The sequence below is a fragment of the Pogoniulus pusillus genome, chromosome 21 (genome assembly GCF_015220805.1).
Source record: "Pogoniulus pusillus isolate bPogPus1 chromosome 21, bPogPus1.pri, whole genome shotgun sequence".
NCBI classification, from domain to species: domain Eukaryota; kingdom Metazoa; phylum Chordata; class Aves; order Piciformes; family Lybiidae; genus Pogoniulus; species Pogoniulus pusillus.
This window is the reverse complement of record NC_087284.1, coordinates 19,051,328-19,072,591: the sequence shown is the minus strand read 5'-3', so window position 1 is coordinate 19,072,591 and position 21,264 is coordinate 19,051,328. Positions and strand designations below refer to the sequence as shown.

General features: G+C 46.2%; 1 protein-coding gene across 4 annotated transcripts in view; it reads left to right on the top strand.

Moving 5' to 3' along the window:
* The window catches only part of F13A1 (coagulation factor XIII A chain), a 65,952-nt gene that overhangs the window by 25,201 nt on the left and 19,487 nt on the right, over positions 1 to 21,264 (top strand). For all 4 annotated transcript variants that reach the window (XM_064161139.1, XM_064161141.1, XM_064161140.1 and 1 more), the window contains exons 5-9: positions 226 to 477; positions 5,093 to 5,211; positions 11,368 to 11,475; positions 14,974 to 15,148; positions 18,465 to 18,603. In XM_064161139.1, the coding sequence (XP_064017209.1) occupies positions 226 to 477; positions 5,093 to 5,211; positions 11,368 to 11,475; positions 14,974 to 15,148; positions 18,465 to 18,603 (793 nt within the window). The remainder of the gene's footprint in view (positions 1 to 225; positions 478 to 5,092; positions 5,212 to 11,367; positions 11,476 to 14,973; positions 15,149 to 18,464; positions 18,604 to 21,264) is intronic.

Sequence of the window (21,264 nt, the reverse complement as noted above, 5' to 3'; positions counted from 1 at the left end):
CTGAGGTAAATGGGTTAGTGATGACCTGTCAGTGTTTGGCTTATTGTTGGACTTGTCGATCTTAAAGACTTTTTCCAACTCTAATGATTCTATGATTCCAGGTAGGTAGTTTCCACCTCCCCAAACTTGCCACCTCACTTAAAAAAATAAGACAAAGGAATGGAGGACTACCAAAAACTTAAGAAAACGTCAAAACAAGGTGAACCTTTTCACTTCTCTCTCCAGGTCGCTACCCAGAGCAGAACAAAGGCACCTACATCCCAGTCGTAGTAGGTAACGTGCTGAAACCTGGTGAGTGGGGAGCCAAGATCACCCACAAGGAGAACAACTCCATTCGCCTGTCCATCATGTCTTCTGCCACCTGCATCATCGGGAAGTTTCGCTTGTATGTTGCTGTCTGGACTCCTTTTGGCATTCTCCGGACACGCAGGAACTCAGCAACCGACACTTACATCCTCTTCAACCCCTGGTGCCAGGGTAAGTACCTTAGCAGTCAGAGACTTGGGTTTTGAGAGGAGGTGGTCTAGGAAGGGGAACTTGGTACCAAGGAGGTTGGAGACATGAGAAGAGAAGGCTCTAGGGAGACCTTATTGTGGCCTTTCAGTACTTAATTTGGCCTATAAGAAAGATGGTGTGATAATATGTATTAATTTTCATATCCAGGTGAAGATTTGGGCCCCTCAATTCAAGAGAGATGTTGAGGTGCTGGAAGGTGTCCAGAGAAGGGTGACAAAGCTGGTGAGGGGCCTGGAACACAAACCCTACGAGGAGAGGCTGAGGGAGATGGGATTGTTTAGCCTGCAGAAGAGGAGGCTCAGGGGTGACCTTATTGCTGTCTGCAACTACCTGAAGGGAGGTTGTGGCCAGGAGGAGGTTGCTCTCTTCTCTCAGGTGGCCAGCACCAGAACAAGAGGACACAGCCTCAGGCTACGCCAGGGGAAATTTAGGCTGGAGGTGAGGAGAAAGTTCTTCCCTGAGAGAGTCATTGGACACTGGAATGGGCTGCCCGGGGAGGTGGTAGAGTCGCCGTCCCTGGAGCTGTTCAAGGCAGGATTGGACGTGGCACTTGGTGCCATGGTCTGGCCTTGAGCTCTGTGGTAAAGGGTTGGACTTGATAATCTGTGAGGTCTCTTCCAACCTTGGTGATACTGTGATACTGTGTTGAGTGGCATAGTTCAGTGGTGACCTGGCAGTGGTGAGTTATGACTCCATAATCTGAAAGGTCTCTTCCAACCAAAATGGTTCTGTTACTCTGTGATTCTGTCTCTTTTACAAGGAGCCTGTATTCAGAGTCATTGCTGGCAGCACAGTTTTCACATGAAGTGTATCCACCTTATCCATCTTCAGAGAAGCACAGAAGCCAATTTGCTTCTTTGTAGCATTGCTTGAGTCTTAGTAATTTCCCAGGATAAAAGACGTGAGTAAATAAAACCCCCAAACCAACAACAATCAAACAAACAAAAAAATCGATTCTGAGAGAGAAAAAGAACAAACTGAGCACATTTCCATGGAATTCTTCTGTTTGACAAATGCAAGATTCCACTTGCACAAAATAATTAGGAGATGTACTATGTAGAGCGAGCTTAGCATCAAAGTAGTCACAAACACCCTGTACTTTCTTCTAAATAGTCTCAAGGGTAGTGAGAGCTGTCAAAAATCAAAGCAGCCAGCTTCTCTGGGAGACAGAGAAGTCCTCTTTGCTTTATCAAATCCCCACAAACGTTTTAAAACAATTGACAGAGAGGCTAATCAATTTTCATCTGATTTTGCCAAGATCATGCAGTCTCAAAATCACATAAGCATCTTAATTGGTACCAACCAGATCAATATTGATATTTTTAAACCCTTGAAAGGAAACAACAGCTGTCAAGAAGGCATATGCATACTGAATATGTAAGTGGATAGAAGATGATGTGAGTTGTCCTTCTTTCAGTGGCTTCTCTGGAGCATTACTGTGGTCTTTCAGTATCTGAAGGGAGCCGACAAAAAAGCTGGGGAGGGACTTTTTATGATATCAGGGAATGACAGGACATGGGGGATGGAGCAAAGCTGGAGATGGGTAGGTTCAGGCTGGATGTGAGGAGGAAGTTGTTGCAGCATGAGAGTGGTAAGAGCCTGGAATGGGTTGCCGAGGGAGGTGGTTGAGGCCCCATCCCTGGAGGTGTTTAAAGCCAGGCTGGATGAGGCTGTGGCCAGCCTGATCTAGGGTAGGGTGTCCCTGGCCATGTCAGGGGGGTTGGACCTAGATGATCCTTGTGGTCCCTTCCAACCCTGACTCATTCTATGATTCTGTGATTTGTACAGATGTATAATACCCAAACTTCAGCAAGAGAATGTGTCTAAATCAATCAGCACATCTCACAGATCCAGCCTAATGTAACAGAGCCTCAGTGATCTGCAATATTTTTGCAGGATGTTATGCAGAACTTGTTTAGAGCTAGGACCTGCACCATGAAACAGTCATGGAATAGGCAGTTTCATAAGTATGAGAGTTTCTGCTAGCATAAGTGACTTCAGCTTTCTGATTCCTTGGCAAGTTTTATTAATCTCCTACTCTGGTAGCCTCAGAACTTAACAAACTCACAATCGTCTGCATTGTGCCTGGGTGCAGGTTGACTAGGTCATGGGTAGTAAAAACCCAGTAAAAAAGGCATCTTGATGGCCCAGGTCTTGGAAGCCAGGTGACTATGGCTAGACTGCCACATGCAAGAGCAGGTTTCAGAACTGCCTGCCTTGGGGAAAAGCCAGTAAATACTCCTGCTTTCCTGTTTTCTTGGATTCAGATGTTGCAGAGCATCCTGCCAAAAGCACAATGGCAAACACTGATCTCCTCAAAAGGCAGTGAAAGCTTCTTACATCTAATATCTAAAGAATCATAGAAGCATTTTGGTTAGAAGACACCTTAAAGATTATCAAATCCAATCATTAACTCAACGCTGCTAGGTCACCACCAAACCACAGAATCACACACTGCTAGGGGTTGGAAGGGGCCTTTGAAGATTGTGTAGTTCAACCCCTCCTACCCAAGCGGGGTCATCCAGAGCAGGTTGCTCAGGATCCTGTCCAGGTTTGATATCTCTCTAGAGAAGGAAATTCCACACCACTCAGGACAGCCTGCTCCAGAGGTCCAGCACCCTCACAGGAAAGAAGTTTTTCCTCACATTCACATGGAAACTCCTAGGTTCCAATGTGTGTTCATTGCCTCTTGTCCTGTTGCTGGGCACCACTGTGAAGTGTCTAACCCCATCCTCTTGACACCTGCTTCTGCTGGTGATGAGTACTTGGTAAGATCCCCTCTCAATCTGCCCTTACCCAGCAGCAATAAGACAAGGAGGAAAGCTACAAACTGGAACACAGAAAGTTTCACCTCAAAATGAGGAGAAACTTCTTTACAGTGAGGGTGACAGAGCCCTGGAACAGGCTGCCCAGAGAGGTTGTGGAGTGTTCTTCCCTGGAGACTTTCAAAGCCCACCTGGATGTGTTCCTGTGCAGACTACCCTAGGGGATCCTGCCTTGGCAGGGAGGTCAGACTCGATGATCTCTGAAGGTCACTTCCCACCTCTGAAGTTCTGTGATTCTGTTTCTGTCTTTAGATCTGGTGGCTTGAGCTGCTTCGTGTTAACATTAGTAGGTTGGAAACTGTTCAGTGATCTGTTTGTACAGCTGCAGAATTGCATCACTGTGTTCCAACTGCCACATTTAGCAGCACACAGTAATCATGAAATCTTTGAGAAGATGTAACATTTTAATCATGATTTACAGATCCTGAGGAAATGGCTAGGAGCTGCCAGCAGTTTCGTGTTTTGTGGTGCTGTTGTGTATCATGTTGCTAAACAGGGTCACTGCCTCCTTATTCTTGTGCTCTGCTGAGGCAGCTAATACTTTGTTTAATGGAAGAGGGCTACCTGTCATCAAGGATGACTGTATTTGGGTTGAGCTTTAAGAAAAACTTCTTTCCTGTGAGAGTGCCAGAGCCCTGGAACAGGATTCCCAGAAAGGTTGTGTAGTCTCCTTCTCTGGAGATTCCAACACCACCTGGGTATTGAGATCCTGGACAACCTGCTCTGGGTGGCTCTGTTTTAGCAGTGGGGAGTTGGACAAGATGATCTCCAGGGGTCCCTTCCAACCCCTACCATTCATTGGTTCTGTAACAATGCACTGAGCAGGTAAGGACTTTCAAAGACCACATAGTCCAACCTCCTGCCATGGACAGGGATGTCCTCCACAGGCAGGGATGTGTGCCCCTAATGTTCTCTTAAATATCCAAGGTCACTCCTGATCATGGAAGAAAGGTGTAATTACAATGGAAACACCAAGCCTGCTGTCATGGCCCAAACTGCAATGATCAGAAACAGGGCTGCTGTCAGGGACCCCAAGCAACCCTGATAACATGATCTGCTTCCCCTTTCCCCCACTTTCTCCCCCTTCACTCTCATTCACCAGTAGATTGAAGGAGATGATTCTCCCACTCTGCTCTTGTGAGACCACACCTGGAGTACTGCATTAAGCTCTGCAGCCTCTGACATAAGAAGGTCATAGACTTGCTTGATTGAGTCCAGAGGATGGACACAAAGATGATCAGGGGGCTGGAGCACTTCTATGAAGACAGGCTGAGAGACTTGGAGCTGTTCATACTGGAGAGGAGAAGGCTCCAGGGAGACCTTACTGTAGCACTCTAGTACTTAAAGGGTACAAAAAGTCTGGGAAGGAACTTTTCAGAGATCCCTGTAGTGACAGGACAAGGAGTAATGGCTTTAACCTGAAGGAGAATAGATTTAGATTAGAGAGTGGGAAGAAATTCTTCCCCATGAGGGTGGTGCGGCACTGGAGTAGGTTGTCCAGAGGATTTGTAGATGACCTCTCCCTGGAACTCTCAAGGTTGGGTGGGGCTCTGAGCAACTTAGTCTAGTGGAAAGTGCATCTGTCCATGGCAGCGGAGTTGGAACTAGATGATTATCAAGGTCCCTTCCAACTTGAATCATTCTATGATTCTATGGTCTTTCACTAGCTCAGATATCACATACAAAGGTTTAGTTACCTGTTCTAAATCCAAACTAAGCTGTGCTAACATTTCTTTCTGCTACCCATGCAGAGGATGCTGTGTACCTGGATGATGAGAAGGAAAGGGAAGAATACGTTCTGAATGACGTGGGTGTTGTTTTCCACGGAGACATCAATGACGTAAAAACAAGGAGCTGGAGTTACGGCCAGGTGAGGGCTTTAGACTTTCTCTGCCTGCTCCCAGTGGGACAGCAAATGAATTTAATTGACACCAGATTGTGGTTGAGATTGTGGGCTCCTCAAGTGCAGTACTAGTCTCTCCTTCAGAAAGCCAAGGGGCATCGTTCTAAATTCGTATGAAGTGGGTACATGCCTTGATCCAAAGGAGCAATATTATAATAGCTAATATTTAAAGATCTTGGTTTAGAGGCATTTTTCAGATGCTAAGAAGCTGCATGTTAAGAGTTATAACCATTAGCTGAGGTTTCCACAGAGCAGAATATTTCTGCCACTATGTTATTGCTGCCTCAGGTTCAAAATCATTTATGTAAGAGTAGAGATTTTTTCTTCTTCATTTTTCAGCAATAGGTTGTCTTGGGTTTTGACTCTTCCTTTTAGTTACAGCAACTTGATGCAAACTATTCTCATCTGCTTGGGGCTGTGAGCTTGTCACAAGATTCCCTTGGCAAATTGAGATTTAATCCCAAAGTTCTGCATTTCCTTGCCACAGTGACAACCTCTCCATTTGCTGCCTGCACTTGACAACATCAATCTTCAGTGGCCTCTTATTTGATGTGTAGTATTGATGTGCCTTCAGTAATATCAGAGTGTTATACCTCAACCTGCAAGCACCAAGCAGCTTAAAAATCCTGATGCAATGAAAGAGCAAATTCATATTTTGAAAACACACATTAGTGTGCAGAATCCAAGCAAGAAAATCTAACCCTGGCTGTCACTTGGAGTGGCTTCAAAGAACAGTTACTGGATGTGGTGAACTTTGCTCATTTCATTTCCTGGATCTTCACAACCGTAGAATCATACAATGGATTGGGTTGGAAGGAACCTTTCAAGGTCATCTAGTTGAACTCAGCTGCAACTAGATCAAATTGCTCAGAGCCCCAAACAACCTGAAATGTTTCCAAGGATGAAACATGTAGACCTCTCTGGGCAACCCAGGCCAGTGTCTTACCACGCTTAGTGTAAATAAAAATCTTTCTTGTATCTAGTCTGAAAGTCTCCTCTTTCAGTTAAAAAACATCACCTCTTTGCCCCGCTATAAAGTCTGTCCCCTTCTTTCTGATCAGCTCCTTTAAGTACTGAAAGGCCACAATAAGGTCTCCCTAGAGTCTTTTCTTCTCCAGGCTGAGCAATCCCAATCCCCACAGCAGAAGGATTCCAGCACTCCATGCCTCCTCTGGCATGACTTTGACAGTTCCATGTTCTTTTCTGTACTGAGCACACCAGAACCCTCATCAAAGCAGAGGGGCAGAATCCCATCCCTTGACCTACTGGCCACTCTGCTTTGGGAGCAGCCCAAGACATAGTTTGCTTCTGGGATGCCAGCACACACTGTTGGCACAATTAAGAAAGTACTGAAGTATTTCCTTAATGCTATGGGGATGGATCCATTTAGCTTTTGTGGCACCTCCCCAGCACAGCCTTGAAGAATCATAGAATCAACCAGCTTGGAAGAGACCTCCAAGGTCATCCACTCCAACCTAGCACCCAGCCCTATCCAGTCATCTAGACCATGGCACTAAATGTCTCATCCAGTCTTTGCTTGAACACCTCCAGGGATGGTGACTCCACCACTTCCCTGGGAAGCCCATTCCAATGCCAATCACTCTCTCTGCCAACAACTTCCTCCTAACACCCAGCCTATACTTTCCCTGGCACAACTTGAGGCTGTGTCCCCTTGTTCTGTGCTGATTGCCTGGCAGAAGAGACCAAGCCCCACCTGGCTACATCCTCCCTTCAGGTAGTTGTAGACAGCAATGAGGTCTGCCCTGAGCCTCCTCTTCTCCAGGCTGCACACCCCCAGCTCCCTAAGCCTCTCCTCATAGGGTTTGTGTTCCAGGCCCCTCACCAGTCTTGTTGCCCTTCTCTGGACACCTTCCAGCACCTCAACATCTCTCTTGAATTGAGGAGCCCAGAACTGGACACAGCACTCAAGGTGTGGCCTGACCAGTGCTGAGTACAGGGGAAGAATAATCTCCCTTGTCCTACTGGCCACACTGCTCCTGATACAGGCCAGGATGCCATTGGCTCTCTTGGCTACCTGGGCACACTGCTGGCTCCTGTTCAGCTACTATCTACCAGCACCCCTTCTTGCATTGCTTTCTTTCCCACAGCTAAAAAAATTCTCAGAGCTTGAGCTGGATGAGCTGCCAGAGCTCTCTCAACTCACATCTGTTCTTGTTTTCTTACTTAAAGGTACAATTTAATTCTTTTGCCTGCACCAGCACTTCTTTAGGGAGTTCCTTCCTGTCTCTCCACCGTTCCTTTGGTTATGCCAGCACCACTGTTTGCAGAGTCTGACTCTGAACCTGTCTGAGATAAATATAACCCTTAAATAAGGTGTGGGTAGTGATTCCATAGTGATACAAGAAATACAGGAGCAGATCCTGAGGCCAAGGCTGGGTGTGCATTTAAGTTGACCAAAAATGCCCCCTCCTGGCCCTTCCTTCCTCTTGCAAGTGCTTGTGCAGTGGATCAGACTGAATGAGCTGAATAAGCATCTCCTTGATTTTGTCACTTCCCCACCTCCCGCCTCCCCCATCCTCTTGGGATATTTTTGAGGCTTACTCTGTTCTTACATTTGGGATTCACTTCCTGACAAATTTAAGATGGATGGAGAAAGGGGACTGAGTGGCTGGAGGTGGACAGTGCTGCTTAAAGCAGCTGCTGGATTTGCGTCCCCAGGTGCTGAATTTATGGCCTATGGTGTTTATATTCTGCAGCCCTCGTACCCTGCTGACACCAACAGCAGCCTCCCTGGAGGAACTGCATTATTAATAGAGTTTTGCTAGGAGATAGCTCAGTTTGGGGGGTTAAAGGCTCTTCCATATCACTTTGTCATGTACATTCATTCCTGTGTTGTCTGAAATTGGAGGACCTGATTTTCCACCATGTGCTGCATCTTTTTTTCCTCACTTACCTGTCTGAAAATTGTGGTCACATGCATGTAAGGAGCCCCAAGCCAAGAGTTTGAATGGAATCAATCGTTTTGTAGGCAGGTATCAACAAAGCTGGTGAGGGGCCTGGAACACAAACCCTATGAGGAGAGGCTGAGGGAGCTGGGGGTGTGCAGCCTGGAGAAGAGGAGGCTCAGGGGGGACCTCATTGCTGTCTACAGCTACCTGAAGGGAGGCTGTGGCCAGGTGGGGGTTGGTCTCTTCTCCCAGGCAACCAGCAACAGAACAAGGGGACACAGTCTCAAGTTGTGCCAGGGAAGGTCTAGGCTGGATGTTAGGAGGAAGTTGTTGTCAGAGAGAGTGATTGGCATTGGAATGGGCTGCCCAGGGAGGTGGTGGAGTCACCGTCCCTGGAGGTGTTCAAGAAAAGACTGGATGAGGCACTTAGTGTCATGGTCTGGTTGAGTGGCTAGGGCTGGGTGCTAGGTTGGAGTGGATGGCCTTGGAGGTCTCTTCCAACCTGGTTGATTCTATGATTCTATCTCAAACTGCAAAGCAGTGAAGAAATGTTCTGCTGGTTCTCTCTCTTTCAGTGAGACGCAGGATATGGTGTTCCCAATCTTACCCTGACAATTTCTAACCATTACAAATATGCCTCTTCTTCATTTTCAACAGTCCTGGACATTAAGGTCAAAAGCATTGCTAAGAGTAAAAGTACTCTCAGCAATGCCTATCTTATGAATGTATCATAGAAGTGTGTGCATTTATGATTTATAGCTTTAGAATCATAGAATCAACCAGGTTGGAAGAGACCTCCAAGATCATCCAGTCCAACCTAGCACCCAGCCCTGGCCAGTCAACTAGACCATGGCACTAAGTGCCTCATCCAGGCTTTTCTTTTCCTCCCAAACTGTAGATGAGAAAGACTTAATTTACAGGGTAAACTTTGCATTGATTTAATTCAGGTCTCCAGCGCTGCTGAGGACTTGACAAGTAGAAGGCTAGATTTTGATCCTGGTGGAAGTGATAGATCATTGGTCCAGCTCAGGAGAAAAGTGAACTTGAAGCAGGAAGGATGGCTATGAGAGTCCAGAGATTACATTATCTGATGTAAGGGTTCTCCTTGGGAAGGAGAGTCCACAACCTGGCCATTCATCTGGTGTTATTTACATCATGTATCAGTGGGATGGACTGGGGAGTCCATGCAATTATTCAGCTTCCCATGGATGATACATTATTAGGACTACATCTCTGGGAAACACCAGTCCCTCTTTCTCTGTTTGTCCAAGCATCATGGATTTGGTTTTGCTCTGAATATAAAGTGCTATTACTGGGCAGAGAAATCAATCCAACATAAATATGGGTGATGATAAGACAGGTGTGCTACCTTGGAGGATGTCACCTGGAAAGGATCCATGCAGTGGTGGTACCCAGAGCAATGAAGCAGAGGCAAAAAACATAACTTTCCCTGGACAACTGAAGGTGGTGAAACACGATGGTGGCTTCTCTTTCTTGGTTTATGCCAGAGTTGGCTATTTCTTGGGTGCCAGCCCCAGCCCTCCCACTGTCTCTGCACCATCAGCAGCAGTCTTGACATTCTGAAGGTTCTGTTTCAGCACTCTGGACTCACTCTTCATTTTCCACCTCCAAAAGCCTCTCATGCTTCCAAAACAGCATCTTGGTCTGGGCTCTTGTTTGCTTTCTTCAGGAGGCAAAACACTGATTGTCCTTAGCAGCCAAGGAGACCTAGGCCAGGCTGGCAATAGGTGCAAACTCAATCCATGAGAGCAAAATCCCTGTTATTGTGAAAGGCATCTTAATGATGAGAGCATAGGACATAAAATCTAAGATGGCCAGGGGATGAGCTGCATAGAGATTCTGTCACAGCTTTGAATGATAGGACTGTGTCTAGGTGATATGCATTATTAACACACATTTCCCTGTCTCCTACCATTTTCCAGGGGACATAAGAGACATTTTCCTTTGTTACACAGTTTCTCCTAAGGAAAATGAAATACATTGCAGGGCGAGTTCTGTGATAAATGGTTTCTGGTCTATTTAGGCACCTCTGCCCCCAATTCATTATTGTTCTTGTTCATGCTGGATCAAATAAACTGTACCATTTTGTTCTGTCTTTGAAGAGGACTACTTTAGGTCACTTGGTATTTTTGATGTCTAAGCTTCATATCCCAGGATTAATATATGGGATCAGATTTTTCTTGATTAGAAACTGATTTTTAAATCTAAGCCTCTTCAAAATAGCATTGGTAAACTACTTCTTGTTCAGCTTCCAGGTATCCCATTGGCTGCATGTCAGAAAAGCCCAGAAATTAACAAGTCTGAAATCCTTGAAGGACATGAAGACCTTGACAAGCAGACCAGCTTCCCACAGTTATTATTATAATATCTTCCTTTTATATACTTGTTAGCACTTAAAATTTTATGTTGTGTCAGAAAGGCTGTGTTGTCATTTCAGCCTTCTGGAAACCAGACTGAGATTGAATTGGAAATTGTGCTCTCTTTTCCCTCACAGCCTCTCATGTAATTTTTTTTTTGCATATATGAGCAATTATTCCAGAAGAAATCTTCTGTCTTCAAACACAGAGCTTTGAGTTGACCGTTTTGAAGCTGGCCAGCTACTAGAATAGAATAGAATCAACCAGGTTGGAAGAGACCTCCAAGGTCATCCAGTCCAACCTAGCACCCAGCCCTAGACAGTCAACCAGACCATGGCACTAAGTGCCTCAGCCAGGCTTTTCTTGAACACCGCCAGGGACGGTGCTGCCACCACCTCCCTGGGCAGCCCATTCCAATGCCAATCACTCTCTCTGCCAACAACTTCCTCCTAACATCCAGCCTACACCTCCCCTGACACAACTTGAGGCTGTGTCCCCTTGTTCTGTTGCTGGTTGCCTGGCAGAAGAGACCAACCCCCACCTGGCTACAGCCTCCCTTCAGGTAGTTGTAGACAGCAATGAGGTCACCCCTGAGCCTCCTCTTCTGCAGGCTGCACACCCCCAGCTCCCTCAGCCTCTCCTCATAGGGTTTGTGTTCCAGGCCCTTCACCAGCTTTGTTGCCCTTCTCTGGACACGTTCCAGAACCTTAACATCTCTCTTGAATTGAGAAGCCCAGAACTGGACACAGTTTGCAACAACAATGACAAATAACTTCACCTGCTCTTCACAGAACAAGAAATTACTTCATTTTCCCTCTTTGTTTTCTTTTATCTAGTTTGAAGAAAACGTTCTGGATGCTTGCCTGTTCCTGATGGACAAAGCAGAACTGGAGCTCTCTGGGCGCGGAAACCCTATCAAAATCTGCCGTGTTGCCTCTGCAGTGGTATGTAATGGACGGCTAAGATGTGTCAAAAGTGGATCATAAATCAAAGCCAGGCCCTCATGCCCTGATATGCCACTCCAACAGGTGCCAAATCAGTTGTCCCAGTGACAGGACGAGGGGCAACAGGCATAAACTAGAATCCAGGAGGTTCCATCTGTGCACAAGATAAAACTTTGCTGTTAGAGTGCCAGACCACTGGAGCAGGCTGCCCAGAGAAGCTGTGGAGTCTCCCTCTTTGGAGAGATTCCAAACCCATCTGGACATTGTGGTCCTGGGCAACCTGCTGTGGGTTACCCCATTTATCATCTAGTTGGACTAGATGATCTCCACAGGTCATAGAATCACAGAATCAAGCAGGTTGGAAGAGACCTCCAAGATCATCCAGTCCAACCTAGCATCCAGCCCTAGCCACTCAACCAGACCATGGCACTAAGTGCCTCATCCAGGCTTTGCTTGAACACCTCCAGGGACGGTGCCTCCACCACCTCCCTGGGCAGCCCATTCCAATGGGAAATCACTCTCTCTGTGAAGAACTTCCTCCTTTAATTCTGTAATCATTCCATTTTGACCTCTGAGGTCTGGCATTTTACTTTGCTCCACTAAGGCTAAAACTCTTATTTCAGCTCATTGCCTTTTCCTGAGGCTGGTACCTCACTGGTAAGCAAGACACTTTTAGACACCATATTCCAGGCATGATAGCATTTCTCCAGACACTGTGCTTACTTCCAGGTAGCTGAGACAGCTGAGAAAGTTACCACCATGGGCAGTAAGGTGACATGATGGGTAAAACATGAGATGCACAACAGAGAGATTTTACCTGGAATCCCACACTAACTTTAGGGTGATCTTAAGCCACTGCAATAGTGTGTGTGAAAGCCACGTGGTGGACTTCATGTGGTGATGGTGCATGGGGCTTTGCTGCTTGTTCCATCCCAAATTGAGCACGCTGTCTGAGAATGGTTCCCGGGCACGATAGGAATCTTCTGTGGCTCTCAGAACGCCATTGGGCGGTCAGCAGCCACCTGGGCAAAGCAGGGTCCAGGTTTGCAGGCTGGAGCAGTGCGATTGAGTGCTGTGTGCAGCAAGGAGGCATCCCTCGGGCTGGCAGGGCGAGCTGGAGCAGCGGCTGGCCAGGAGCGCGTAGTTCGACCGTCCGCTGGATCGATGCAAAGTGTCGTGGAACAAAGAAGCACATAAAGCAACAGCAAAGGTAGTAGCACCGGGCAGTGGGCAGGCAGGCAGAGCTGGGCAGTGAGCATCTTCTTTACCTGGATTGTCCTATTTATCAGGCAGGTGTGGGCTGAGATTAATGGTCCTTTGGCCATGACATCATCCAATCAGCCAAAACATACCAAATTAGGAAGGGTCCACAGGCCTGCCTCCCCCAAACATGGGAATAGCACAGGCCTTGCACCCAGTGGGCCATAAGCTAGGCACGTGGGCTTACACAACCACCTTACACAACCTGGGCCCTGGGCAGCCCAGGCTTTATGGCACCAGGTCTGCTGTGCCCCTTTTGTCCATTCATGTGTTTACCTCCGGTGTGGGCAGAAAAGCATGTCCAGGCAAAGCATGTATAAGCCTCTTTTGGGCCTATGGGCCCTCCACGACAAAGATCCACACCCTGCCTTGTCCTTGAGATGCCTCTTTTCTTGGCTTGTCTGCCACAATAGCAAGATGGGCACAACGGCACAACCCTTTAACCCTTTGGTTATGTCCAGAGACTCATCTTTATTCAGTCATTGGTTCACAGGAAGTCGATTTGCTCATTACAAACCAGTAGTTAATCCAGCCCAGAGCTTTGAAATGAGAATTGTGATTTATTTGGCTGGTGTGTCGCTGTTCTTCATTAGCATAATTAGAAGGTACAGAGCAAATGAGCTTTTTTGCACAGCCTCAACTGGTTTGTTTCAACTTGCAGGCAGGAGATGTATTGCTCATTAATGCCCATCAGTATTGCCATTAGTCAGCAAAACTCCTTGTGTTGTAGAATCTTACTGGGTAAAGCCTGCATAGCAAATTCCTCCTCGTTTTCATGTGTGCTGGACCAAAGAAATTAGTTTTCACTCTAAAAATAGCAGTGGGATAGTTCCTCTCCCAACCTGCTGTAAATTAGAAGTGGTTTTATTAGAATCCCTGGGCTGATACAGACAGAAAATCAGATGATGTCAGGAAAGAATCCAGCTTAAATATTTTGCTTATTGGTGTAGAACTGATGCTGTTTATTAAGAATACACAGCAATAGGGAAATTTAATGCTGATAAAACTCACTAATCTGGCAACATGGATACTGCATGTGATGATGTAATTTCTCCATTGTTTTCGGCTGACCTTCCCTCAAAATTATTTAGTGATGGAGAATCCATGGCCCTTAATGAGGGAATTGAGTCCATCATCAGTAAGTTTGCAGATGACACCAAGCTAGGAGCAGCTGTGGAGCTGTTGCAGGGTAGGAGAGCACTGCAGAGGGACCTTGACAGAGGTCAATGGAATGATTGAACAAGACCAAGTGTAGGGTTCTGCACTTTGGCCACAACAACCCCAAGCAGTGCTACAGGATGGGGACAGAGTAGCTGGAGAGCAGCCAGGAAGAAAGGGACCTGGGGATACTGGTTGATAGTAGGCTGAAGATGAGCCAGCAGTGTGCCCAGGTGGCTAAGAGAGCCAATGGCATCCTGACCTGGATCAGGAACAGTAGGACTGGAAGTTATTCTGGCCCTGTACTCAGCACTGGTCAGGCCACACCTTGAGTACTCTGTCCAGATCTGGGCCCTTCAAGTCAAGAGAGATGTTGAGATGCTGGAAAGTGTCCAGAGCAGGGCGACAAAGCTGGTGAGGGGCCTGGAACACAAACCCTATGAGGAGAGGCTGAGGGAGCTGGGGGTGTGCAGCCTGGAGAAGAGGAGGCTCAGGGGTGACCTCATTGCTGTCTACAACTACCTGAAGGGAGGCTGTAGCCAGGTGGGGTTGGTCTCTTCTCCCAGGCAAGCAGCAACAGAACAAGGGGACACAGTCTCAAGTTGTGCCAGGGGAGGTCTAGGCTGGATGTTGGGAGGAAGCTGTTGGCAGAGAGAGTGATTGGCATTGGAATGGGCTGCCCAGGGAGGTGGTGGCAGCACCGTCCCTGGAGGTGTTCAAGAAAAGCCTGGGTGAGGCACTTAGTGCCATGGTCTGGTTGACTGGCTAGGGCTGGGTGCTAGGTTGGACTGGCTGATCTTGGAGGTCTCTTCCAACCTCCTTAATTCTATGATTCTATGATTAACAAGATTGTTCTGTACATCTCCTGTCTTCATAATTCATAGAATCATGAAGGTTGGAAAAGGCCTCCAAGATCATCCAGTCTAACCCTTAACATAACACTGCCAATTACACCACTAAACTGTGTCCCTAAACTTGGCTGTGTTCAGTCTCTCCTACCTTATATTTGTCTGCTGGGTTAAAGAGCTCTTTGTTACCTGGTCTCTGACATCCTTAATGCTCCTTTCCTTGTTTTCTTAGATCAACTCCAGGGATGATAACGGTGTGATTGCTGGATCCTGGGACAATACATACACTTATGGTGTTGCACCTTCAGCCTGGACAGGAAGCGTGGACATTCTCTTGGAGTATTACAGCTCTAAGCAGCCTGTAAAATATGGCCAGTGCTGGGTCTTTGCTGGTGTCTTCAACACATGTAGGTATTAGCAGGGAAAGCTCCACTTTGCTCTGCATTTCTTACATAACAGAAACAGCTTTTAGGATAAACCAACTAAAATACTCCTTGGTTCTGTGGTGCTCAGGAGTAAATAGTAGAGATGCTTAAAAACACGTGGCTAGAATAGATGCTCTTTAAATAAACCTTTGGCATCTCCTTCAGTTTGGCTCCTTTTCCACACAAATGTGTTAACTATTTGTGTACTCTGACTCACAGGGGTAAATTTGGGAGAAGGAACGTTTAACTTTTGGCACAGTCCATGTTTCTGTTATGAAATCCAAGCTGAACAAGGGGCTTGGTATCTAGACAGGAAATATGAAATTATTACCCCATATGGGAGATATAGAATCACAGAATCATAGAATTGTTTTGGTTGGAAGACACCTGTAAGATCAAGTCCTACAGCTAACACTTGCAGGTCACTGCTAAACCATGTCACTCAGAACCACATCTACATGGCTTTTGAAGCACCCCAGGAACAGGAACTCCAGCACTGCCCTGAGCTTGACATGTCTTTCAGTGAAGAAATTTTTCCCAACCTAAATCTCTCCTGGAGCAACTTAAGAATATTTGCTCTTGTCCTGTTGCTTCTTAGCAGTTCAGACAGACCCTATCCCTGGAAACACTCCAGGTCAGGTTGGAAGTGTCTTTGAGCAACCTGATCTAGCTGATTATGTCCCTGATCACTGCAAGGGGTTGGACTAGATGACTTTTAAAGGTCCCTTCCAACTTAAATCTTTTTATGAGTCTCTAGATCTGTGATCCAAAGAATCTGAGAGATACTTATTTTGCATGGTCTATGCTTGATGCTCCTCTACCTCTGCACTACGCATTGTGTTTGAAAATGCTCTTGCAAATGTTTCCTATGGATGCAATTCCTCACAGTGGCTTCCACAGGCCACTTTGTCTTCTCTGCCCATTGCCTCATTTAGAGTTCTCTAGATCACAGACACACACACCAATTGTCCTACCTTCCCCTCACACTGGCCCTGAATCACCACTAAGCCTGCAGGCCACTGTGAAATTGGAGCAACACATCAGAAGAGTATTTATCTGGAGTAAAAGTAGGTTTGGTTTGCTGACTAAGTCACATCAGAGACCTGGCACTTCTTACTGCTGCAGACTGCTGAAATACAAAGTTTGTTGAGCATTTTGAAATTAAAATGCTGTCCAATGGCTCAAATGGTAACAGAACCACAGAATGAGATTGACAGACACCTCTGGAGATCATCAAATCCAAACCTCTGCTAAAGCAGGGTCATTCAGGGCAGGCTGCCCAGGACCACAATGTCCAGATGGATTTGAAGTCTCTCCAGACAAGGAGACTACACAACCTCTCTGGGCTGCCTGCTTCAGGGCTCCAGCTCTCTCACAGGAAATATTATTTTCCTTATCTTTAGCTGGAACCTCCTATGTTGCAGTTTGTGCCCTTTGCCTTTTGTCCTGTCACTGGGCACCACTGAAAATAGTGTGGCTCCTCCTCTTGGCCCCTGCTCTTTAGGTATTGATAAGCATTGATAAGATCCCCTCTCAGCCTGCCCTTCATCAGGCTAAACAGCTCCAGATATCTCAGCCTCTACTCCTCAGAGAGATGCTCCATTCCCCTCAGCATCTTAGTAGCCTCCAATTCTCTCTTCAGTAGTTCCCTGTCTCTCCTGAACTGGAGAGCCCAGAACTGGACAGATGTGGCCTCACTAAGGCAGAGTAGAGGCGTAGAGGAACCTTCCTTGACCTATAGGCCACACTCTTCTATGCACCCCAGGGGACCATTTGGCTTCTTGGTCACAAGAGCACACTGCTGGCTGCTGCACGGAGAGGCCAACAAAGGTCTGAATGGCTGATTTTGAGTCTTCCTTAGGTGCCAATGTTGTATCATTGTGACTAGTCCAGCTTTCCAAGGGTACTCTATTGTATGCCCAGGATAGTTATCCCTTAAAAATGCTAAACCATTCTGAAAAAAAATGGTCATTAATCTTAAAATTGTCAGACAAATTATTTTCAATGAGCCCTGATGGCTCATGTGCTGGAAGCCTGGGAGCCCACTTGAATTAGGTTTAATCAATAGGTACATATGGTATTGGCTGCATCCAAGTAATTTGTCATCCAGGAACTTGAAATGAATGTGCAGTGTTACGCTTTATGGGAAGTCACAGTAGTGACACTAATGAATACACAAACCCTCACCAGTGGCAGTGAGTGCTGCTCAACATTGCAGCACCAGAGCTAGTTTTGCATAGGGTTTTCAATAAATATGTTCTCCTTGTCCAAAAAAAAACCTCTCACCAAACCCAAGCCCTTGCTTTTCTGCAGATCTGCCTTGAGTCCTAAGTGGGGAAAAAGAAAAAACAGGGATATATTTTATTTTTCAGATGAGAGACAAAATATTTCATCTGGAGAAGCTAAGATGATGTCTCTGCTACCCAATTCCTCCCCTTGGCACTGGGCTCCACGGCTGTTTATCAGCCAAGATGCACCACAAACCCTGAAGCCTAATGATGCTCTGCTACAGTCCAGACAGAGCTGTGGCATTTCCACATGCCCAAATTTACCACTTGTCAAAGGGGAATGAAAGTCATCAACACCTCGTTGTGAGAGTTAGGATTTCTGTTCTCCTCTTTAGACTCTTCGTGGGGAGGGAGTATTGACTCCCAAATTCTATTACTTAGCACTCAATACAAACCATGTAGTACCTTTTGCTCAGAATCTCTAACTCTTGGCAATTCACTTGCAAATAACACAGTTTTCCCCCTTTGTTAGCACTCATTTTCTGCTTTATTCTCAGTGTTCCCCAGATGCCTTCTGACAACAGATGTCCAACAGGAAAATTCCAAATGGACCAAAAGGAAATATTCTCTATTAATTATCTTTTTATCATAGTCTCACAGTGCTCCTGGGTTCCTGACAGTAGGAGACCTAATCTTTTTTGCACTTCTTGCCAGCCCAGACTCAATTTTTGTTGTACTCCATTTGGTCATGCAGTTGACCCACTGCACCCAGATTTGCTCTGAAAAACTACAGCATGGCCACTCTTCAAGACCACTCTAAAACTATTGGCAATCTGCTGCTTAGGTTGCAATCTTTGTACAGTTACAGATCTTGAATGCTTGTAATTTTGTGACCAAATAAAATATTTAACATAGTCTATATATAGACAGAAGGTGGAATTGTTTGGGTTGGTCTGACTGAGCTTTCTCCTTTTCTTCTAGCTATTAATGGTTTCTCTCCTCTCATCCTGTCACCCATGAACATAGTTTTTCTATTTGTCCTTCTCAACTCACTCCTCTCCTTGCCACAGTTCTGAGGTGCTTGGGGATACCTGCAAGGCTTGTGACCACCTATTCTTCTGCTCATGATAACAATGCCAATTTACAACTGGACTTCTTTGTGGATGACGAAGGGAAAGTGGACACCAAACTTACAAAGGACTCAGTCTGGTGAGTTCTCTTGGCAAATGCTATCAATGTGTTAACTGTACAAGCAGTAAAGCTGTGACAGCAATATCTGTGGTTTATTTATTTCACCACACACTAAAGAACACTGCCAGCTCAGTAAAACAGGATGAACAGATTGTTAGTAGACTGACTAATATGAAGCACTGTATTGGGTCTGGCTGAGATGGAGTTAGTTCTCCCCATAGTATCTTTTGTAGTGGTAGCAGGAAGGGTGTTGATTAACACAGCAGTGTTGTGGCTACTGCTGTGCTTTTCCAACATGCTCACACAACAGTAGGCTGAAGGGTGACAAGATCTCAGGAGAGGACACAACCAGGCCAGCTGACCCAAACTGATCAAAGGAGTGTTCCATCCCATATGATGTCACCTCAGATGTAAAAGCTAAGGGAAAGAAGGAAGTGTAGGCATTCGTTGATGGCATCTGTCCCCCGGAGCAACTGCTGCAACATATTGAAGCCCTGCTTCCTGAGAAGCAGCTGGGCATTGTCTGCTAATGGGAGGTAGAGAATAATGGTTTTGCTTGCCTTTGCTTCCATGTGTGGCCTTTGCTCTTGCCTTATTAAACTGCATGGTTTGTTTTGACCCATGGGCCTCTTGTTATATTTTCCCTCTCCCCTGTCTACCTAAGAAGAGGAATGATAGAGTGGCATGTGGTCCCCAGCCAGGGCCAACCTATTGCAAGTGCTTGTCATGTAAAGATGCAAACCTTCCTGTGATAGAAGCAAAGGAAATGGCCTCAAGATACACCAAGGGAAGTTTAGGCTGGAAAGAAAAAAAGTCTCCAAAGTGTTGTGAAGCAGTCAAGCAGGCTGCTCAGGAAAGTGGTGGAGTCCCCATCCCTGGAGAGACTGGAAAGCTGTGTAGATCATAGAATCTTTAAGGTCAGAAAAGAGCTCTAAGTCATCAAGTTCAACTGTCCACCCAATGCCACCATGGCCTCTAAACTGTATCCTGAAGTGCCATGTCTACATGATTTCTGAACACCTCCAGGGAGGGTGACTCTACCACCCCCCACTCTCGCTTCTTTCAGTAAAGAAATGTTTCCTGATGTCTAATCTAAACCTTCCTAGGCAAATCTAAAGGCCATTTCCTCCTGTCCTATAGCTAGTTCCTTGGGAGAGAAACTGACCCCCACCTCACTACAACCTTGTTTCAGGTAGTTTAGCAATAAAACTGACCCCCACCTCACTACAACCTTGTTTCAAGTAGTTTAGCAATAAAACTGACCCCCACCTCACTACAACTTTGTTTCAGGTAGTTTAGCAATAAAACTGACACCCACCTCACTACAGCCTTGTTTCAGGTAGTTTAGCAATAAAACTGACACCCACCTCACTACAGCCTTGTTTCAGGTAGTTTAGCAATAAAACTGACACCCACCTCACTACAACTTTGTTTCAGGTAGTTTAGCAATAAAACTTGTGCTCTAGACCTTTCACCAGCTTTGTTGCCCTTCTCTGGACATGCTCCAGCACCTCGGTGTCCTTGTAGTGAGGAGCCCAAAACTGAACACAGTACAGCTTCACCGGTGTGAAGAGAGATGTTGAGGTGCTGGAAGGTGTCCAGAGAAGGGCAACAAAGCTGGTGAGGGGCCTGGAACACAAACCCTATGAAGAGAGGCTGAGGGAGCTGGGGGTGTGCAGCCTGGAGAAGAGGAGGCTCAGGGGAGACCTCATTGCTGTCTACAACTACCTGAAGGGAGGTTGTAGCCAGGTGGGGGTTGGTCTCTTCTGCCAGGCAAGCAGCAGTAGAACAAGGGGACACAGCCTCAAGCTGTGCTGGGGGAAGTATAGTCTGGATGTTAGGAAGAAGTTGTTGGCAGAGAGAGTGATTTGCATTGGAATGGGCTGCCCAGGGAGGTGGTGGAGCCACTGTCCCTTGAGGTCTTCAAGAAAAGACTCAGTGCCATGGTCTAGTTGAGTGGCTAGGGCTGGGTGCTAGGTTGGACTGGCTGATCTTGGAGGTCTCTTCCAACCTGGTTGATTCTATGATTCTATGAGTGCAGGGGCATGATCACTTCCCTACTTCTGCTCAAACTCTTGCCATCTCCTATCACACTAAAGTATGGCATGCATTGATTATATGCACTGTTCCCTGGGAATTAGGAGTGGGTTGAGCCTCAAGCCTCTCCTCCTCAGAGTGAAGCAGGGAATGTGACCTCTATAGCACTTTTTTTCAGGAGATATTTGTCCTGTTTGGTACTTATCTAGCCTTGAGCTCTGTGGTAAAGGGTTGGACTTGATGATCTGTGAGGTCTCTTCCAACCTTAGTGATACTGTGATACTGTGATCTGTCTCAATGATGCCTTTAACTCATCAGCATGTTTCATTAATAACTTAGCTCTGGAAGTCTTCATATTAAAACTGTAATTCTGTGGTGGAGGAAATGACTGAACCTCTTGCTGTAACCTCTTTTATTGTTTCCATAATTTGTTACCAAGAGGGAACAATTAGGTTTGTTTACATCTGAAGCTTGCATCCCAGCATTATTGAGACCGAAATGTACCCTTGGAAATCATCCTGCAGCTTCCTGCTCAAGACTGGGTCAGCTAGAGTGAGTTCTTCAGGGCTGAGGCCAGCTGGATTCTGAGTATGTCCAAGGATGGATACTCAGTGTCTCTGAGAAATTTGTGCCAGTGCTCAA